We start from the raw sequence: 23,077 nt of genomic DNA, 5'->3' as shown, positions 1-23,077 counted from the left end.
ATTGTAATTCTTGAATATTTTGTGTGGAAGGATGTATGGATTTGTGCTCAATTTCTTTCACGGTGATCACTTCACAGCAAACTTCCAATCTGTGTTTCAATTACTGTACAGCATACGACTGTAGCGCTACCGCAAACTTAAAACAACCACGAACACTCCATTTTCTCATCAGAGTATTAGAATTATCTAGAGTTTCGGCACGGGTATTACTCACGAGAAAAGCTTGGTGAGGTTGTCGCTGGGGGCAGTCTTCAGCCCAGCCAATAAGGCCTGCAGGCGGCTCACACTCTGGGTTGCCGTGGAGACGGGCGTGACCGTGGGGTCCTTCTCCTTGAGATACCGGCGCCCTGTCAGCGGTGTGGACGGGGCAAGCGACTTGGTCTGGGAGAGAACGGACAAAAGGAGGATACGGTTTGAGAATGGGTCCATTGCTGCTGGTGCATACCGTTCCCAACTAGGTCAAAACTGTTGGGGCTAAGTACCGATTACCTTTTCCCACAAACCTAAGCCCGTCGACACTTGATCAAATATGAATCAATCATTTTGACAGATGTAGCAGCCATGCGGCTCCAACAGGCTAATCCCCAATCAAAGAAAGCATGCAAAAATGAGATTTGCGCCAAACTAATCTAAGATGGAAGGGAAGAAAATCAATTTTCATTTCAGGGGCCATAATTGGAAGAAGTCCTCACCTCAGCCATGTGCTGTTTGAGATGGCTGCTCTGCACCATCCTCTCGCCGAGCTCGCCGGTGATGTTCGGAGCGGGTTTGGCGGGGGTTCCGATCTCCACGTCCGCGTCCTCTCCCAGGAAAATCCGCTCATCAAAGTCGCCGACCGTCAGGACCCACTCCTCATACTCTTTGTTGATGCTCTTACTGATAGGGGAAAAATATATTTATTACAAAATAAATTGCATTTGTGATATCTGTCACTGCAATGGTGACAGTGCCTTTTTGTTAATAGTCACACATATAATGCTCATGAAATTACCTAGGCTCTGCCCAGTCACTCTTACAGTTAGTGGATTTCTACCTAACACTTTCATGCTCATCTATGATAAAAGCAAGAAAAAGTTGTTCAAAAGCTGACTAAAATTGAGTCGCTTTTAACACACAAACAATCAGTTGAAACCTATTGCACTTGAACAAGTGTGAGAATCGGGGAGACCTTGCTAAGCCTTGCTCAAGTTTTTCATTCCCAGTAACACCACAAAGCACCACACCCCCTACAGAGACTCAGCCTTTTGAAATGGAGGCACATAAAAGGGGACCTTCTGGCACATTGAAGTTTAACCACTGGAAAATCACTCCATGATTATATGTTTGGACTACACAAGCTGCCGCTGCAGTCAAGGCCTTTACAAATAATTAATGTGATCAACCTTACCGGAACAACAGCTGTAAGGTCGATCCAGTCATTAGATTATAGGAAGGTTTGCAACTTTCTCACTAATAGCTATCAATGGGCAGAGCTAACCTTCAGTGTTGTGCAATGGCCGACATAGGATTCAAAAGATAATGCCCTTGATATAAGAACAGAGATGGAACTACAGGGTGCATGTGCACTTTTGTTCACCCAAAATTGGAGCTGTGCACCTATTTTTGACTGTGCACTTAGATATTTGTATAGGTTACATACATGTATGTAAAGGTATAGCATATAGCAAACAGCAATGTTATTATTGACATTTCAGCATCAGAAAAAATAACATTGTTATATTCCTTGTTAAAGATTTTAAAGTTAGCTACACAGAATTTCATATCTTTGAAGAGAGGCTTGCTGACATTCTAGTTTATTCTATCTTGTGCACCCAACATTGATTCTGTGCACCTGAATTTTTAGGTTATATGCACCAGTGCACCAGTTCCCCAAAATGAACTATGAGCCCAGAAGAATCAGTGGAACAACAATAACTGCAATATTTGGACATGTACACGTGTGGACCAAGATGTAGGGGAGAAGTTACTCCAAATATCATTCCATAATATTTGTGCCCATGACAACTAGTTCTGCCTTTTTGGGCACCTTAGCAACCAATTCATGTGCTTTTACAGATGCAATCAGACGGGTTTGTGGTGTGTTAGCCATGGATTAGGCATATGGAGTTTTCCTTTCACGTCAATGAGCAAGTTAAGACTGTCGTCTCACTAATGAGTTTTCATGATATGTTTATGAGCTAAAACTAATTCCTGAGACCCCAGAGTTTAGAGTACATGATTTTATGTTTTAAACAGTAGGCATCTACTTTTCATTCTAACCAGTAATTCTCATGTTAAGGCAATTGTTATGTATATGTCGACTAGTGTTACCTGTCACATTTGCTAAATAGCATTCAAACTTGACAAAATATTCTGCATTTCTTGAGCTCCTCAAAACATAAACTACAACAAATAAATACATCTTACAGTGAATGTTGTAAGTCAGTCTTCAAATGCTTTACTACACTGTTGCTATATCACTTCTCCCAAGTGTTTCTTTTGCTGGCAGCACTAGAAGTTTCAGAATAGATGAAATAAGAAGCAAATTGTCTTACACTTGGCAGGACATGGTCTTTGCACGAGTGCAAATCTACCACTGCGCTTTCACCACAAGGTTTTCCCCAAAGTGCAATGTAAGCTGTTTCTGTTTTAGGTACTATGCATCACTGGCAAACCACAAAGAGGCCTGTTTGGTCCAGCAAGTGCAGACATTTCCCTTTGAAGGCATCCTTCTCTTAGGCAAGGCATATTACAGGTGGCTGTGTGACACCGCAGTCAGGTGATTTAAGGGCACCCGCGCGTGCTACAGACACCTGCACGTACCATTACCTACCTTGTGCAGTTTTAGACAAAAGACATTTCAGAAGCATTTACATTCAAAACCACATTTGTAAACAAAAGCCACATCCTCAAGTTAAAGTCCATTTCATTATGCCCTGAATTTGACTTTAAAGAGAAGACAAGTGTGCTGAATATTCATTACAACTGTTCCAAGGCATGAAGTCAGGCCAAAAGTTCTGTATCCAAAATAAGTTGGGCCATTCACAATTGTTTGCCTCAAACTCCAATGATTATTACAATTTCTGCCTATTGAACCGTCTGAAAATCTTGTGTCCTGTGCCTTAAATGAGGCCGATGCTAAACATATTTTATGCCCAAAAGTGATTTGGTACTGCATACAAATGTTACTGTGTACAGACAAAATTGATTGTTATGACTGGTTTTGCAATTAGTAAGGACCCTGTGGTGCAGCTCAGCAAACTTTTTAAAAATCACCCAAGTTACCTTGGCCAAAACCAGATCCATCATTGCTCTGTATTCCATCTGAACCATTTCAGTCCACAAATTTCTCCTTATAACACAAGGTCAACAGAGGTTAGCAACCAGTTAAGCTGGAAATCCCTCACATATTACTCTTTCAATACATTATCTCAAGCTTATCAGGGGACATAATGTAGCATATGAATATGGCGCCATGTTTCATACAGCTAGACAAAACAATGAGCTGATGACAAGTTCCCTTGACTACAGGGCTTATCAGGTCATATCAAAACAGTCATGCAAGGGAAAGACGACCTAATCTGAATACCAGCTTTTCATAACTGAAGTTGACTAACTGTGGTTTTCTTAGTTTGAAATTGACAGTAAATTTTACCTAGACTAAACAAAAATAATGTAATGTACAGTTCTTGTTTTTCTAAAAAGGCTTTGCACTTTGAATATCAAATCTTACAGTAAGAATCAATCTGCGAGCGAACTGGCTCTGTTAGATAAGGAGGACATTCAGCAGGCGATTCATTGTTGGTGCTTCTGGGCCTTGAATTTACAAGGCACTTAAGTTTAAATTCCTGTGTGATGATTTTTGATAGACACATTTCAGATCTTGTAATTCTTGATAAACTTTTGTGTGAAGAGGTGTCAACTAGAATTACATGAACTACCTCCATTGTTGAGCTTTTAAACAAAACAAAACAAAACAAAACAAAGCAAATCATGTTAATACTTAAACATTCTTACATGTGTTCAAATGGTTAGTGCAATTTCACAGAATGAGCTACCAAGACTTACTTGTTGATCTCAAAAGTGGCGAGGTCCAACAGCCCTGTTAAGGTCTCCTGTCTTCCTTTAAGAGTCTGAAATCACAGAAAGCAACATGATGAATATGACAAGAAAGTAAAACAAGAATCAACAGAAAATCATTTCAGCTTGTAGATTATCATCTTCCACAATGTAAAAGAGATCATGCTGAGGCTACACACTTATCAAGTTTTTCTTTCATAACTACCCAGCAGGAAAACATTCATACAATCCTCTGTAATGTCATCTTTTGCAGCTAAATTTTCAGCAAATACCTATTACCTTTGTATCTGCAGCTATGCTTTCTTGGCTTGGAATGAACCGGGAGTTACAAGCCACAGACTTTCCCATCCATTCTATAACTAACCCCACATGAATAATCACCCCTGTGATCCTTTCTAACTGGAACGTTAATGTCCCAAACACTGCTGTTGACAAGGTAATAGATCTAAATCATGACCTTGGCCCCTGGTGGCCCGAGAAAGGGGGAGGGGGGGGGGCCTTCTTATTCCAGTCCTCCAATATCCACAGTTAAAGGTGGGGGTAATATTTCTGTTTAGACACTGGAACTTAATTCTTTGCAAGGCTAATTACCTTCAAGAAGGTTATGTTTTTGTAGCGTTTGTATGTATGAATGTATATATGCAGTCAAACAGCGAAACTCAAGAAGCTACGAATAAATTATCATGAAATTTGGTATGTGGGTAGACCTTGTCCTATCATATGAATAATTGTATTTTTGGGCCCCTGGCAGCTTTCGTTGGTAGTGTAGCTGAGCTTTTGGTTTTGATATCTCGTTTTTGGACTGTCAAGAAGTATATGAGGAATGCGGTTTCCTGACAAGGTCATGAGGCAGGGCAGTTCAGACCTAGTTGTTATCTGTTTGCCCCCAGCAGTGTCATGCCTGTCAACATCCCGACTCTGTGGTCCAGACTGGCGACCCACAGTCCCTAACACACATACTTCACAACCAGCTGGGACTATGGGCATGTCAGGACCACATCTATGTCGGCATAGTGATGACCTCCAAGCCTCACAGATATGGGAGATACCATTTACTCCAGCTATCAGGCCGTGCTTGCATAATCTACTAAAATAGCACTGCTTGTTTTATGCCAAGCTTCTTTTATCATTATATCTACCATTAGACAAAACGCTGAAAAACAGACTTCTGAAAAACAGACTTTCCACTGTTTACACAGAGGATTTAAGACTGACATTGAAATTTCTAATATGTAACCTTATCCGAAATTATTTTCCTTCTCTCCCTACCATGAAATTAAATCCCTGCTAACATTTCCCCTTTTACAGTTCAAATGTATTATGTTTTATCGCATACAAAGAGTTTGATCATAATGTATTCCCCACATGGGAAAAACTTAAGACTTGTTTTCCAAAAAGCTATGATATGGCATATATCAGTTTAGCTGACAGCATGGTTTAAGGCTTCCTGTAGGCCGATGTGCTATCACGGTTCCCTACACAACTGCTGCACTTTGTCCTGCACCCTAATCTGCTCTGAATGCTAAGGTTCAAAGTTCATGGTCTGAACCCTTCCATTGACCACCCTTTGGTGTGCACGCTAAGAAAAACACAATGAAGGTTTGGCAAATAAATCGTGGGTCAAACATCAAAGGATACGGCACGAAGCAACCCTCAAGTTCAATTCTTTCTTCATCACAGGACATCTATTGCTGATGTTTGCTGTCATTGATAGCGGGGTTTGAATAAAAAATTAAGAAAAGTATATTACATTTTCCCTGACCTTTTTTCATTTATATTGTAACGTACCTATGGTTATCTTTACATTGCAATATGAAATGACTATTTTGCACAAGTACACTGTCTTTGTGAAAACAAGGCAGAATAGGACTGTAATTGTTTTATACGACAATAAAACACTCTTCAGTCCCCAAATTTCATTCAACTTGTGAACAAGGAGCACATTGAGAAGCACTTAGAGAAAAGGTATTCTGCATGAGAATGTCCTGTTGAGATTGACTGATTTGTTTCCCTTGTTTCCCTCTAACACTGGAAGAAAACAGATGTGGTGTTTTATTTGCCTTGCTGCCTTGTCACCTCCTTACATACAACACCAGGCTAGAAGGGGGTCTAGAGGTCACGCCCCCCACCCCCTCCCATCCCTTCTTCTCCTTCAGTTCCCTAACAACCAAGGCCTGCCGTAAGGAGCTCAAATTAAAAGACTTTTCACTCCTTTTCAGGGGTTCTAAGAACAGGCTTGGGACAAAGCTTTGTATTTCGGGTATTATTATGCAAATCTATCCCCACCTCTTCCATCTGTGGGTCTTTACTCTTCTCAGCAAAGACGGTGAGAGGATGCAGGCCCTTCCAAATACAAACTTAAACTTGGTTTGACCTAACAGGGACTTCAAACGGCATCTCCTACCTAATACAGTAACAGAGTTTCACCACTGACTTAGCCATCATCATAACACTTTTGAATGGCTTCTAGTGAACGCAAGTCCCTGAAATATCTAAGGCGTATGCGTCCATTCCATATAATCCTACAAATATGGCCTACTTCCAAAGTCGAAAAGCGATGGCGCAAAGATAACATTTTCCCTGCTGTAAATCTAAGAGTCCGTGCCTTCCTCCCTGAGACAAGGCTTAAGTTATCTACAATAGCTCTGCTATACAAACAGAGGTCACGTAACACCAAAGCTGCCAGCTTTCATGTCTCTTTGGGCCATAAGATGCTACAAGTCTGTAAATCCTACTCCTTTTACAACTGCTCTCAACTGACGAAAAAGGAAAATGCTCCACTTCGAGCAATCCAAACAACAACACTACAGACATTTGCAGATCCTTCTGACATACAGATAAGAAGAACTTTTGTTTTCTTTGGCTTACATTAGATTTAACTTAGTGCTCAATAGTCCATCTCAATTCTAAAACCAAAATATTACTACAAGTTATAAGCAATTTGACCACTACTAGTTAACTTGCTTTGACAAGATTAGTTAATCTGTTCTGTACACAGCCATGTCCATCAGTTACCACAATCCTTCAACAGTCCTTGCATTTCTAAATATCTTAGTTGGACTTATCAGAGAGCCGATTTTCAAATTTAAATGGCAGTATACAATATGAATGAATCAAACCATACTTTCAATTGTCCAAGTACATGTATCCTATTACATCACTTTTGCATTACATGCTGCCAAAATTCACATAACTGCAGACACACACCAAGACAAACATACACACTAGCTGATCACAATACCTTCGTTTTCACGGAGGTAAACAGTTAATTTGCAGAAAAATCAAACCAAAGATTCCAAAGCGATGGGCATCTTCTATTACAACAACAGACTGACCTTAACTTAAGTTAACAGTATCACAATGATATTACCATCCGCACCTTTTTGTCGAAGAGTTTCTTGATGTATGGTTTCCACCAGTGCTCCTTGATGCCCTTGGCCTCTAAAACCAGCCCGTCGTGCAGTTCACACAGTTTCTCTATGATACAGGGTGGCTCGGAGGGGGAGCGCCAGTCCCTGTTGGTAAAACCTTCTGGCAGTGCTGCTGGGCAAAGAGTGTTGTCATGTTTGTGTCTTGTAAAATTAATGTAATAATAAGATAGGAGAAGACAAAGCTGGGGGAATGATTATCAAACATAATTAAGTAAATAATTCTGACACCCTAAACATTCTTGATAACGGTTACAAAAATAGAAAAAAATTGGATAATTGATTGAATGTTCTATCTTCAAAGCACTGCTGTGTGAGGATGTTATAAAGATATTGGACATGTATGTAAACAAACCTGGAAACTCAGTGTTGAGAAGGTCTTTCCTCCCTGCACACAGCGCGTTACCGAAGAACAAGTCCAGACAACACAGCAGCAGGTGATACGAGTTCACCAAGTCGTCACTTATCGCTGGGAAATTTCCTGAAAGATTAATAAAAGAAAAAAAATAAATCTCTCATGTCCTAAAACCAATACAGAAAAGGAAAGCCATACTGACAAAGTGCTCTTTGCCATCCAGCCATCCATCCTCTACCTCATTTCCTATTCAGGCCAGTTGGTTGTCTGACTATATGCAGAACTCTCTGACCTGTACTTACCGTAATTCTTGAAATTTTTGCAGTGGTTTTATGTTGGAGGTTTCAGCAGTGCCTGGGTAACTGCAAACTAAAACCATGGCAAACATTTTTGTTTCCAGTGCTGTACAGTATATGACTATAACGCTATCGCGAACTTATAACCACCGCAAAACCATGAAATTAAATCACCCCGAAATTAAAAGCATCTACAGTATCCTATGTGATCAATAATCCACCCATTTTATGTAAACTTATCCGGAAGTGAGCCAGTAGCTGCAGCGCTCGTGAGTGCGACTCGCACACAATATGTATGCGACCAGTTTTTTGAGAATGCGACTAGATTTAAAATCACGGTCGCACGGTGCGACAATAAAAAATTAAGACCTACACCTAGATAATAGCTGCAGAATTAAGCGGTAACCTGAAAAAATAAACATAAGGTATTCCAACGCTACCGTGAAAATTGCTGGTGAATTTTCCATCATGTTCCCACACCCGCGGCACAAAAAATATCCGTTCCTAGTGGCAATTCAACTTACGTTTCGGGACAATTTCGTGACAATAAGAAATTCTGAGTCAGTCCCCGTCATGGAGGAACTCGATTCAGCGGAAGATTTTGCGGTAAAAATGTCCTCATTTCCATTGGGAAATGTTTACTAAATAGTTCCATCCATAGTCAACCTGTTAAGTTGTGCCTAAAAACGCCAAAAAATCGACAACAAAAAAAACGCGATTTCGGCCATTTGGCGAAGAATAAAAACAAACACCGGCCATGTTGAAATTTTTAGCGAACTCTCGCTAAATCTCGCAATAACACGCGAGAACGACACAACGCCCTCTAACGAGAATTTGTGAAACTGCAGTTTCAAATGTCGATAGAGGGCCGATATTGCCCGATAATATGATAGATTCAATACGGCATTGTGCTTAATTCTTTCTTAGGGCGAAATCAAGTACTTCTTTGTTATTTTTGGCATATTAGAAATTTTACTCAATTAGAAAGAGGTTTTTATTTTTTTTAAACTTGTATATTATATGTTGGAATTCTTCACTGTTTGAGAGCTTTTGTGTTTACTACTGACTGTATATAATTTTGTATGTATTATATTTTTCATGCAAAATGTTTGCCAACATGCAATTTTGTATGTAACTGAAAAAAATATTTCTAAGACACATATGCCATGGCTTGAGTTCAGGTTCAGACTTGAGTATAGGTTCTAAGCTGAACATGAACCTCTGGAACTTAATGCCAGCAGTGAAGTTTAAAATTATGGAAAGTGACTTTATTTGTTTTGGTCATGAAACCAATAGCTAAGTAACAGAGTTATCTATTTATTTATCATTCAAGGATATGTGAATCATTACTTGCCTTGTTCCAAGTTGAAAATACCATTGTGTATTTTTCAACTTGTTGAACTTGAGGCACCGTGGCCCCCGGATAGGGGCCAGCCGGGGAACCTATGCCCAATTTTTTCGAAAATCTCAATACATCACTCAAGCTTATGCAATTTTTAATGTCATCGCAAATGGTCATGTGAATCATTGATTGCCTTGTTCCAAGTTGAAAATACCATTGTGTATTTTTTTACTTGTTGAACTTGAGGCACCGTGGCCCCCGGATAGGGGCCAGCCTGGGAACCTATGCCCAATTTTTCTAAAATCCCTCTACACCGATATCATTCTTACCCAAGAACTAACTAGATTATATACCACACATTGCCAGTTGTTCTGCACCATCAATGTAGGCTTTATATTTTATGATCTATTCAAATACTTTATTCCAGGTTGTTTACATTGATTAATAGGAGTATTACTTGGTATGGCAATTTCTTGTTCTTCCAACTTTTTGTAGTGGTGCTCCTAGATTTTTGCTGGTGCCCCTAACTTTTTTGGGTTAGGGGCACCGTGCTCCTAGACCTAAAAGTTAGTCTGGAGCCCTGAGCTGCTTTGACTCAGTTTGGCGACAGAGTTAATGATTATCGGCACAGCCTGGCAGACCTGTCCTGGAACCATCAGCACAAAAAGGGAGTCCTGTCTCCTATGGTATATCCTGACATAGATCACCAACCATTGGTCACATGGATTGGATTAAAAGTTAGTCACCATCAATGGTGGATTCCAAGGCTCCCTAAGTCACTTTCCAGTCTTCACCCAATTTCCATTCAATGATATAAGAACCAGTATGATGAAAACAGGAAGACAGCATCAATCTTTGTCACATCTGGTTAAAGGTTATGTCCAGATTGTCCCCGAATCCAGTCTGGTTTAGATTGGGCATCAGTGGGTTGTGCTCTAGTTTATGGTAAATGTCATCTAAAATGGCAGTTTTCTTGGAAACAGGATGGAAAACATACAAAACACAACTTAACAGTAAATGCTGGCATAAGACCAAAGTGTGGCCTTCAAATAAATCTCATAAGAATTCTACAAAGAATACTGGATTATTTGAGATGATTGCAGTACACTGGAATTAGTCTGGGTGACATATACATCCTAGTGACTGTAGATTCACTTATCTTCGTGGTGGTTCAACATCCAGGTAAGAGAGAAAAAGAAAGTTTTAAATTCTCGGTAACACAATTCTTTAGTACAGTAGGCACGCAAGTGAGACATAAATAATTGCTGTGTCATGAATTCATGGTGGAAAAATAAATAAAAACAATGCAAAAGTTTCAACGTTTACTGTAGGAAGGGGAAACTAAAGAGTTTAGAAGTATTGACTAGGCTGTCAGAGCCTAAATGATTATTTGCCTGGCAACCTAGCTTGTGACAACCAGCTGGCTCAGCCACTACCTGGCGGACAACTTGTCTGGTCTGGTAGTAATGGAGCAATGACCCCTAAATTTTAATGTTATTTCCAATTTTCTAAATCAAGTATAAAGGCATGTGCTAAGAACAAGAATTTTCAAGCACTTCCTTGGAATGATGGAAAATGACAGCTATCTGAGTAAATATTGACAGATTCACTGGTTTATGGTTAATTAAGTACTGTATGTTAGATTTTATCAACTAGGGTCTAAAAAATATTGCAAAGAAAGCCATAAATCTAAAATGTTTAAAAACACTTCAGGTATGTTGGATAACTTTTCTTATCAATATGGCCCTTGAATGCAATATTGAAAATTGAGGATAGAGGCAGTATTCTAAGAATGTTACAAAATTTTTCGAGAATCAAAATCTCATTTAAGTTACAGACTTCCTCCCATTGTTCCCTAAAGCCATCATGATCAACAAATACAACTGTCAGAACTAGGTACTGCCAACTGCACTGACATTGCATCAAACAAGACATCAGCTTTGCTACATGACAAGTCTGAACATGCCCAAATATTTTCACATCTGAGTGGACAAAATTCTATCACTAACATTCCAGAAATGTTGATATAGTGACCCCTGCCTTGCAATTAAATGCCCAGGTAAAAAAAGCACTGATGCTCAGTAATCACGGGCAAGCCATAGCAACAAGGGATTTTTGTGTGTACCTATGGTTCAGACATCTGAACGATGGTATCGTATCAAAGGACAATTTGACAGCCGGTTCTCCTAATTACTGTAAATCTTTCATAATGGTTTTATTTTTGCTGTTTTGTGATGACCTCTTCACCACGAATTCACCATACTGCAAATATACCTTCAGTTCCAACGTACTGCTGTACTACAGAATTTTTTAAATTTAATACACTGCTAAAACCTCCTTTTCCCTCCTACCTTGAAATAAAAACCGTCAAATCAAATGCAATCATTTGCAAAAAAAATAAACACACTGACAGTACCTGTGGTCTTCCTTGACCTGTCACAGGTGTGGACGAAATCAGGACAAGTCTCTACACGCCCGCCTAAACCCACACCTTACAGGTAGAACAATGCCTGATGAATGGCAACAGGAGATGGCTATCGGGGAGCTGCCAAGCCAAACACGCCTCCTGCACCCCACTTTTGTGCCCAGCATTGACAGGTATTCATACACCGGCCTTGTTAATACTAACCAACACTATCCAAACACTGGGCAGGAGAGTCTGGTAACACGTAACAAAAGTTGGCTCCTATTCATTACTAATTTCAAGCGTTTCAATTACTCGCTATTAAAAAACTTTCTTAGGCATGCAACCAAAGAATGCAACAAATCAAATCTCCCCAGCTTTGTGACCCTTCCATGGCTGTGACGCGGGAGGCAACAATAAATGAATACCAAACTACCTAAAACAGGCCTAAAATCCGCTAGTGGCAGTAACTTTAACACCAGCAAACTACATTCATACCTGTAACAAGGTACCTGTTTAAAAAGAACTTACTAATAAGTTTGTAGCTTGTTGGCACCTGCAACTAAACCCCCAAAGAGTGCCGCTGTGCTATAGAAAGAAATGCCAAACACAGACAGAAGAAAAGGAGAGTGTGGGTAAGCCAATCAGGAGCGTGTGTGTTGTGGTCAGGGCAAAGATAAGCCACAACCCCTGGCCCCGCCCACTGCTTACTGTGGGTGAATGTGACAGCTGACTCACTCCAGGGTCGACACAGGTCCCTGGTACTTCTACGCTCCAACCAAGTGCTGACAGACTTTTGAAAGGCAAGCTATGGTTACCACAAAATACTAACTCCTTCACTTGTGCCAGGCATCCACAAGTCTTGACCAAACAAATCTGTCAACTACAAATAATAAACCTTTTCTACTGTTATAATGCATGACTACACATACAGGTAAAATAGGGCACATACAGAACATATCTGACAACCAGTCCTCCTGACTACCTCTGATCAACTTCCAAGCAATTACTCAAACATGTTTACTGGCTGGTTCTGTCTTATTCCTAATTACATTATCTTTAGTAATCAAACCCTTGCATATGTCTTGCCTCTTTAAGCTACCCCCTTAGCCTTATGGTGTCAAATGCCCTGTTTCAATCCACTTCCAACATCTTCCTCCCTTCTCTCAACACTTCCCTATAACCTAGGTTTAGGAGATTTCTCTGTGCCAACCCCCTCCCACACTGAATGGAAACAAGCAGGCTGTAACAGTCAGCATAGAAAAAATACACAGCAAAAACATCACATTGCAAAATACAATTTTTAGTACAGTTTAGAAGAAAACTTTACCTTAAAACAGCAAAGGGCTTTCCTAGTTCCACATACACATACTGCAGAATCTACCAAGATGGTCCATCCCCACTTTTCATTTTGGCAACTTGAGCAGTTTAGCCAGCTGATCAGGTCAATGTCACACTTAATGAAATTAATTATTCTATCAAGAGTGAGTACTAATAAGGAAAAGAGAAGGTCAGTGAAGGGTAACCCTAACTTGTACATGAATCCTGACTACCCCCAAAAGCAGTTCCTACAGGCCTGAGTCTGAAACCTCAACATTTCATGTGATATTTAATATAACCAGTATGATCCCTGAATGGCATATCACACGATTCAAAGCTCTTCCGATAAACCACCAACATTTCATCCAAGTTTTATGCAACATCTGTACATGAAACTGCCATCCAGATAAGCCAGGACTAAAAACATTGGAGCTCACGGTGCACTTAATTTTTTTACTACCACATGGGTACACCATAGCACATGTAGATAATTGTTCAGGGCTACATATCTAAAAGCTAGTACTACTGTACACTGGTAGTGGTATACAGTATATCCTTGACTTCAAGTGTCCGAAAATAAATGAAAAAAGCCTTTGTGGTATCATGTTGTAGAAATCTTGAAGTTAGCCACAGAATTTCATATTCAAGCTCTGAAGAGAGGCAGTAAGGTTTGTAATTAGGTTTTTTTGACATTCTACTTCTTCTATGTTGCATCATACCCAAACATTTTTTCTGTGTAACTAAATTCTTTTCCCAAAATTGAATTCCCTGTACATGTAGGCATGTCCATGTTCACAGAATGTTGCCCCTTCCTAAGCTGGCTGCTAATGCCCCACTTTCCGTCCTTCTCTGGTGGACAACCCTATTAAGACCTCCCAAATGTCAACAATTATAAATCAGACTGGTGCCAGGAGCCTTACTCTATCACACCAGCCACGCCCTATCTGCGCCATCAATTTTCTCTTCCTTTTAGCTGCTATGAAAATATCAGAGTAGCATACAACACTTCATAAAAAGCCATCCAATCAGTAAGGAATTCTATAACAATTGTAGAACCAAAGGGCTGGCAAATAAAGATCGGAAACATTTTGAAGAAAAATGTCCCAGGGCAAGAGAAAACAAATGGCAGTGATAAAATCAAAATGCCACCATGTAATGCAGCAGTTACGACGGGTGATGACACAAAAAAACATTTCGGCAAGCCCCTGACAAATGCTTTGTGACTCATCCCTTGAGAGGTGTTTTTCCCAACTCTTTGGCAGATAGTTGGTCATAGAAGTGCAGTTTCTCAGGTAGAAACTGTTGATAGATCTCTCCCCTCCCACCAAGGGTGATTACCTTAAGTCAATATCGTAAATCTTTAGGCAACCACAATTCAGACATCTTCCAGGGGGAGACCAACTGACACTGACGTATGACTGGTACTGGGCAGAATTGGTGAACACCTTCCATGCAAAAAGCTTTTACCTTGCTTCTCTAGACAGCCTCTACACTTGTCTTGCTGCAAGCTTTTGGTGTTTCTTTCACATTCACAGCTCCAATTTTTATTCACATGTACCAGATAAGAGTTGGGCCTTATATAGGCTAAAGTAGATTTTTTACCTTAATAGCTGCAAATGATGTCGAGCAGCATCCTGGAGATATCATTTTCCCTTTCAACCACAAATTTGTAAAGATGGCTATCAAAGTGGTACAGAACCTTGTGTAATGATTCTATTGCAAGATGATATAAGATTCACCCACCTATAGGTGTTAAAGAAAAGGGCCTGCATAAGATATGTACGAACAGCACCTTTGTCTCACAAGGTTCAGTGGCAGGTGCCTTTAACGACCCTTTTATCCTTGAAGTGCTACATAGGCATTTCTGAACCATTATACCCACGCGATGGCCACCATGAGATATCCCAGGAATCAATAGTAAAAGGCCCAAAGAAAGGATATCAAAGGTTTTGGTCAATTACAAGAGACATGGTTTACAACTAGAGAAAAGTGTCTATTTCTTCTTGTATTCATAATATTACAATTAAGCAATAAATTGCAACATTACTATACAATTCAAGAATTTGAAAAACCCATAGAAGGACCTTAACCTTTTTATACTGTAACTGCATACTTTTATGCCTCTAATAAATCATCTTCACTCAAAGATTGTCCTACATTTCTACGCTGAGCAGGTGGTTTCTATGTGGCAGTAAATTGTATCACTATCAACTTAACATCCCATCTGAGCCTGAATTGTGCTACAGTCTGTAAATGCCCTCACAAATGCAAGAGGAATGCTAATATGAAACTTGTACACTATGTTATCCTATAATTTCTGGGTACACTAAAGACTACCACATTGAAAAAAAAGTGAACAAGAGATCTACTAATGCAGCATCCTAATTCCCGTGGTATGCACATTTCAGATATCCAGGTGTTCAAGACATTCTTGAGAAGGCCTCGGTAACACCTATTTCTAATGTGGCAGCAAAATTAAGAGAGTGGACGGTTTATTGTCAGAACATTTTGAAGAGAAAAGGTATTCTATTTCCATAAAGGTTTCCGTGCATGAGTGAAAACCATGCCGTAATATTTCAATCTGAAAGTCATGGCACACAATAACGGACAACTAAATCCTTCTACATGTATTATGTACAGTGATATCAGTGCAAGAAGATAATTCTTTACTCAGTGTCTTGTACAGTACTGGAGAATAATCAGTCCTTGCTGGCTTGCTGTTGACCACATTGTGGCCACATGGGGGATAGGGTCAAGGAAGCTTTGACCTCATCAGCAAAGCTGACCAATCAGAGCTGAGAACTCCCAGTAACACCCAACACATCACCAGCTTTTACAGGGCTATCACCAGCATTGTGGGGTAATGATGCCCATGTGGAATACTGGGCATTTCCATTTTTGGGGGGGATCAAGAATTAACACAAGTTATTGAAGGGTTTGAAATGAAATACTGTACCAACATCGTTTTATGGATATATTTCAACTACATATTTCTAAACATAGAGATAAACATTACTATAAAAAATCCCTTTGCGCAGGCCACTCGACACGTTTGAGGAGACCCCATTGAGTAAGTAACAAGTAAGAATCCAAAATCTATTTCTCCTCTTCCTAGTATCTTGATTCTTTAACTCTCTTTTCAGGGGTTGAAGGTTGATAAAATGAATCAATGACGTGCTATGTATTTTTATTACACCTATTGTGCAGCTAGATCTAACACAATACTTTCATGCAAAGGACCCCAAATACACCAATAAATTTACAGTCTGGGTTAAGTATTGCAAAGTTTGAGTCTGCTCAGAAAGTCCCCTCGAACAAACAGCATTTAATCATTCAAAGTATGTTAGGAGCTGAGTAAAGTTTCAACGAGAACTAACTCAATCTTATCAATTCCAATGGTGCTTGCACTGGCCTCCGTGTTGGCCATGTTGATGATGATGCAAAAACCTTCCCTTAGACATAAGCCCTATCAGAGTGCCCACCCAAATTCTGGAGAAGCATAAAAATTTCTGTCCGCAATTGAATGTCAGTAGTTCCAGACTGCTTGGCGACTATATGAGGGGGCCTAAGCTGACCAAGATTGCACCCTATATACATATCACACATGTCATATCAATATCTGAACTTTTCACAAATAATCAACATCAACAATAGTATTTTGCTTTCTACTCAGCAATTCTAATGACAGTTCACAAAGTACAAAGTAATTAATGTTAACTCGGGCCCGTTGTATTTCAGTGACGGTCATCTCAAAGTACTATACATTTCACACAGCAGTCAAATACTTTTTAAGAACCTTTTGCATATTATCAAACATCATGTCTGTGATGGGAAGTTACTGCAGGGTTCCCAAGGTTTAAGTGTTAGTTGGTAACAGTGTTTTTAGAAACAGGCAGTTTAGGCAGCAAACTTACCCTTGACTTGGACAAACAAGGTCCAACAGAAGGAGAAAACGTCTGATGAAGTGCATGGCAGGCGTCTGTGGAAATAAAGAACACAGATAAGATACAACAGGAAGGACTGGACATGGCAAAGGAATTTTTCATAAACATTGTAGGCAACTTGAAGTTCTTCTTGTTTATATACACTGTGTCCTAAAGCGTAACATTTACAAAACAGCATTCATACCTATAAACAATGATTACACAAAGATGCCGACAAAGAATTTTTTGTGCCATCCTCTAGTTCAAAATGATATCACCGCAAAGAAAGCCTTGTTTCTGAACACCATCTGCAGAAAAGCATGGCAGTTAGTTTGGTCTCTGTTACTGTAAGCTCATATGGCAAGCTTTTTCCTATGGTAAACTTAGCTCTCCGCTATTTAGGGGTATTTGAAAAAACGCAAACTTGATCGAAAGAGGCCACCAATTGATTTACTTTAGACAGCCTTGTATAAATTTAGTTTTTGCTTAGGCACCAGAAGCGTAAAGAAAATGAAAACAATGTCTTATAATGAATTTACACTGATAATTAAGTTCGGAAGATTACAAAATCATGAACATACTGTCATCATTCTCATCACTGAACTCTGACATGTTGATTACCTGGGCCACACACATTGGCAAATCTTCACAAAGAATGTAAGGTAAAGTGGCCAATCTCTAATTAGCTAGTAGTGCAATGCAGCTTCGCTACAGCCTGCATATTCAGCACACTGGGTCACCCCTGGTCTTTTTGATAAGTGTGCTGGGTTCTTTTACATGCAGGGTTTAACACCATAAGCTCCCGCATACACAGGACCACCGACTTAAAGCTACCATTCAAAAAATTGCTTAAAAAGAATAGTTTTGAATTGACGACTATTCAATACCACACGTGTATAATGTTTGTATCCCTGCTTAATGTAATCATGTTTACAGATTGTTATAAGTAAATGTGAAACTTTGAAAATTTTCAGAATCAATCGGTCACATTTGGTGGCCACACTCTGCAACCTGGCAGGTCTGACAGCAGCTGTGGCCTGACCCACAGACTGAACATGTACAACAGAAAACTGAACCCATAGGTCAGAGGTTATTTGGACAATGTAACAGTTGACCAATCAAACATAATCAAAACACTGTCCAGCTTAAACAAACACATGTTAAACAAAGTTGAAATATACAATGACAACAGAGACAATGACAATCCCTTCTCGATTATATCTGAACTGGATGATATAATATTGGCTATGATTGGACATTGATATGGTTTACCAGGTTAGGTTCACAAGAATACATAATGTGCAGGAAATTACACAACAATCCAAAATGAGATGTTGATAATCTACCGCAAACAACAAAGCAATAAGAAGCTGCAATGAACCCAAATCAAACAAATACACCATCTTGTTACCTTTTGTTTTCTTTTTTTGTTTTCTTTTGTTTTGTTGGTCTTAAAAATAACATGTGACCCAATGACCACAAAAACGTCTTTATAATAAAAGACAGCAGAGCTATTGTTAATTGTTAATAATACTATAAGACCCAAAAGGCAAGAGGGTAGATAATAAGAGGTGAAGCAATAGCAGATGACAATGATGATTCAATGAGTTATTTCACAATAAAGCATCATCGCTTGGGGCAATAGAACCTGGCCTACCACAGTGGGAGAAATATGAGCCAATAAGCTATCAGAAATGCATCCAGGACAGATCTAACCGTGATACATATTTTGCCCCTTTTATCATAAATAATACAGGCCAACTGTAAAAGGTCAGTGAGCTGTCCCTGTAGACCCCCGCTGGAGAAGCCATCTCGAGGATAAATGCTCTCTATGGCACCTCAAAAATTGGCTTATCTTCTAGGACATCTAGTATCATACTGGTGGAGACATCAGTAATATCATTTATCTCAGCTTGGCTTATCAGACCTGGACTGGAGCATTCGATGACCACTACTGTGCATGCCATAATTTGAAGGACAATAAGGTAAATATACAAATATAACTTATACAACAGTTACTTGCGGAAAGTTAGTGCTTTTCCAGTTTTATTTCTACATGCACAACAGCACGAGCCATGTTGTGTATCTCACTACATGTCATCGAGTGTTAACTACCCTGCTGACCTGGTTATGGATGCATGACTAGCGACTCAGATGTTATTTTGGGTGTCCTGAATTTAGGTTAAAAATTGCAATCAGCCATATACAAACAAATCATATTTATGGCAAACAAAAAATATATTCCAGACTAAATGACATCAAACTGACTCATTCCTAACAATCTTTTTGAAATTGCTTATTTTCGTAATTTTATAGAAGCATGTCGTGTTATGTTTGTTTTTATGCATTAGTGTAGTTGGTTAGGCACTCATCTAAATTTCAGATTTGTTTTTATGCATTAGTGTAGTTGATTAGGCACTCATCTAAATTTCAGATTCACAACTACACCAGAACTGACAAAGAAAACAACAAAGTGACCTGATTGCCCATCAATTTAAACCTTTCCACATCTTCCCCCTAAAGACAAAGTGACAGTGCCAACAACAGGCTATTAATAACTCAGCTAGTAAGTGATGAGTAAACCACGGCTTTACCTCTGCTTTCGCCCACGAGGTGCCCTGGGCTGGTCATCTCCAGGGTTCCTGAACAGGTCCAAGAAGATGGGCTGAAACTTCTTAAAGATGACCGTGGAGACGGCGAAGTTCCTCTCCAGCCGGTCCACCTTGTCCCTGAAGTCTTGAGGCAGGCTGGCCATGTCCGCCCATTTCTTCATTTTGTTGAAGAACTGGATCAGGCTGGAGGGGTGGGGAGAAGGGGGAGGGGTGGGGATCGTCAACACAACAGGGTTTACTACGACACCCTTACAAACAAATCTAGTTAGGGATTCAAATCCTCGTTAGCGTACCAAGCGTGTTGTATCAAAATGTACAAAATTCTACATATGGAGCCCAGGCACTTGTTTTTCTGGCCCGCTGGCGTCCTACTGAGGAGACATGCATCAGTTCGGGTGGGGAGGGGGGCGGAATCGAACGTTGTTCTGGCATCGCTACCGGGAGGAATATCAACGGAATAATTCCATATCGTGGAGAATATGAGCTGTGTTTCTCACCTTAGCCTTGCGGATCTGAGCAGACGGGTGAGAGAGACACAGTTCCCTTCCACAGTCCCCCTGCCCACTGTCGGCGTCAGGCTCTTGCGGCACGCCACGTACAGGGCGCAGGCCAACCAGTGCAGATCGTCGCCCTAGAAACAGCGAAAAAAATCATCCCAAGAATAGATTGCACTGGACAGTTTTGTTACAGAACGTGGCAATAACACACCACGCGAATATCAGACTCGCTAGGAAAAAAATTGACGATAATATTCAGAACGGAAGCCATGAAAACGAAGGTGCTGGTATCGCCTACCTCCAGAGTGTAGTTTGTGCTCATTTTCTCGAAGCTCTGCCAGGCCTCCTCGGTCGCAATTTTGTCCATGTTCAAGTCCATACAGAGATCCTGGTATCTCTGCTCTGTGCTGGGGGTCTCCTCGTCCGGACCCGCCATCGTGGCCGCCGAAAAGAAAAATTTTACCGAGAAAAACAACAATGGCGCTTGCCTTTGGCCGTCTGTCCCCGTGACTTCAGTTCATCCCAGAAAATGGCGCGAAAACGGTCGAGGTGCAGCCAAGTAAACAACTATATTCATCCGCGACCCCGGTACTATATTCTGTCTTTTTTTCATACCAGGTCAAAACTATTTGATTGTTCTTACACAAGAGAATGTAGATATTTATCTAAGATGAGAAAAGTGCCAAATATGTACAGTTTTTCAGCGATGCTGGTCAAAATCTCAATAATCTGTAAGCGGAGTGATTTTCATGTCTGTTTGCAGCAAAATCGCCCAGCGTCCCTTCGTTGGCCCAGTTCCAAGGTGGGTGGGGGTCGCCATGGCAACAGTCAATCATATTGAAATTTGAATTTAAAAGGCCACTACAAGGGTCATGTGGGCGTTTCCACATGGGTCTGCCAAGAGCCCAGGAAATGTTGCCCTGCACTTGCGAGAGCTGAGCTGCTGGGACACCAATGAGATAAATGAGAGGTGAAATGAATAATTCTGCCATACACCTCTGACGTTTGCAGCAGTACTTTACGAGATGCATCTTTAGTGCCATAAAGTCCAGTTGTGCAGTTTTAATGCTAATTTCAGCTGATATGCACGCAGAGAGCGATAAAAGTGATTCGTCACAGTAAGAGCATTTGGGAGTTGGAATACATCAACATGTTGATAGGCCCTTTAAGTGTATATTTTGGCAACGCCTCATTATGAGGGTCTTCTGTATTCACCATTTTTAACCATCTTTAGTACAAGTTTCCAGGTTGGTGAATTACCATGCCTACTTTTTTCTGCCAGCAAAACAGTTTAATGTAGATTTACTGGACAAACTGCATCCTCAGCAACGTTATGTTGGGTTTTATTTCTTATAAACTCTTCAATATCATATTGATGAGATTTATCTTTCCATAAAGACTTTCATATATATTTCCACCTCAGGGCTGTCTCCAGCTTTAATTTGTTTTCTTCTCACTGATCGTTTGGGAGCCCATGTTGTTGGTTTTCGTTGTTAAAACCTGTCATGAAGTTCAGTTTTTGGACAGATGGGGTGAAATTTTTGTCCGTCCCAACAAGCACATTTCCGTCACAGGGCGGAGGGACTGGTCCTGGGGACAGCCCTGTTCCACCTGCACCTGCTGCTATTAGTGCAAGAAATAATGCACCTGCCTAGGCCCCATGGGTATTAGCTCACATGGTGATTACCTGGAAATAGCTTCTTTGCAATCTAAGCCCTTTTGGGCATGTGGTACATAAAAACCTGGTATCAGCATCAGTCTATGACTTTGATAAATGTGATTTTTTAGTCATTTCATTACCATAGCATACCACCCGGGTTTTTTTTCTGACTTGCAGTCATAAGTACAATCTAGAGGACGAATCATCCTCCAAAAGCTCATCTTTTGGCAATTTAGGTTGATAAAAACAGTGTCCTTCTTATTGTGGACAGATAAATAGTGTGACTTTTTTCCCCATTTATCAATGCAAACAATACAATGTAGTTCAAAATTCATTGTTTGAAAACCAACAAATCTGGTAAAAACTTTGTGGTAGCATTTTGGAGTACTGGTAATTAATTTTGCAGTTAAGTCGGACAACCAAGAAGTTATATTCGTGTGGGCTTTCTCGTTTCACTAATTTTCACTGGGTTCAGCAGTCAGCACAATATTGTGCATGTTCATGAGGAAGTTAAGCCAGCCCTCTCAATTCTTCATCCTGGACTGACACCTTTAATCCACTTTCCTTTTGTTGGCTCATTTCACATATCAACAAATGCACCTAAGAACTTCCTCTTGGATGTGGCAAATTCCACTTCATTGAGTGGCGGGAAACAAGGTGTTGACAACCAGTATTTTACTTTCACTACTACTACTACTACTTTCCACCAGAAGCTGGGCAATACCCTTCTTTCATTGAGTAATGTGTAGGGAAAACAGATTTTGTTAGCTTTGCCATGTGCACTTTGTTTTCAGTTGCCATGTTAATCTAAATAGGATGATTGGCTTATGATCGGGGACAACCAATTACCACACAACTGATTAAGCCTGTCGTGTTACAGGCCATACCAATTAAATTTGTTTCTCAATGAAATTGGCATCTGGAAGAATAGACTATATACAATCAGAATTCTACCTGCTTCTTAACATACACATTTTACAACTAACGGCCACCATTATGATTGATGATTTTCATACATCTCTCAGAATTGTTTATCTTTGATTTTCTAAATTTTGTCTGAGAAACAAATAATTTTGTTGAAGTGGCCACAAAAAAGAAGCCAACCCTTTGGTGTAACAGCAATGTGGACACACTTCACACCCTTTCTTCATGAAACACAACCCATAAGGACACAACAGAGG

At 40.1% G+C, this 23,077-nt stretch overlaps 1 protein-coding gene across 4 annotated transcripts in view; it reads right to left on the bottom strand.

The window, feature by feature from the left end:
• Nucleotides 1-20,984, bottom strand: part of LOC136439022 (retinoblastoma-like protein 1) — a 29,993-nt gene extending 9,009 nt beyond the window's left edge. For 2 of the 4 annotated variants that reach the window (XM_066434128.1, XM_066434129.1), the window contains exons 1-9: nt 20,535-20,984; nt 20,237-20,370; nt 19,722-19,922; nt 17,119-17,183; nt 7,843-7,968; nt 7,439-7,599; nt 4,048-4,112; nt 693-876; nt 215-381 (exon numbers count right to left, since the gene is read on the bottom strand). In XM_066434128.1, the coding sequence (XP_066290225.1) occupies nt 215-381; nt 693-876; nt 4,048-4,112; nt 7,439-7,599; nt 7,843-7,968; nt 17,119-17,183; nt 19,722-19,922; nt 20,237-20,370; nt 20,535-20,672 (1,241 nt within the window). In that variant the 5' untranslated portion in view covers nt 20,673-20,984. The remainder of the gene's footprint in view (nt 1-214; nt 382-692; nt 877-4,047; nt 4,113-7,438; nt 7,600-7,842; nt 7,969-17,118; nt 17,184-19,721; nt 19,923-20,236; nt 20,371-20,534) is intronic. The other 2 variants (XM_066434126.1, XM_066434127.1) reach the window with 1 other exon arrangement.
• Nucleotides 20,985-23,077: the final 2,093 nt, after the last annotated feature.

Source organism: Branchiostoma lanceolatum, chromosome 7 (assembly GCF_035083965.1).
Source record: "Branchiostoma lanceolatum isolate klBraLanc5 chromosome 7, klBraLanc5.hap2, whole genome shotgun sequence".
Classification (NCBI taxonomy): domain Eukaryota; kingdom Metazoa; phylum Chordata; class Leptocardii; order Amphioxiformes; family Branchiostomatidae; genus Branchiostoma; species Branchiostoma lanceolatum.
This window is presented reverse-complemented; position numbering and strand designations above follow the sequence as displayed.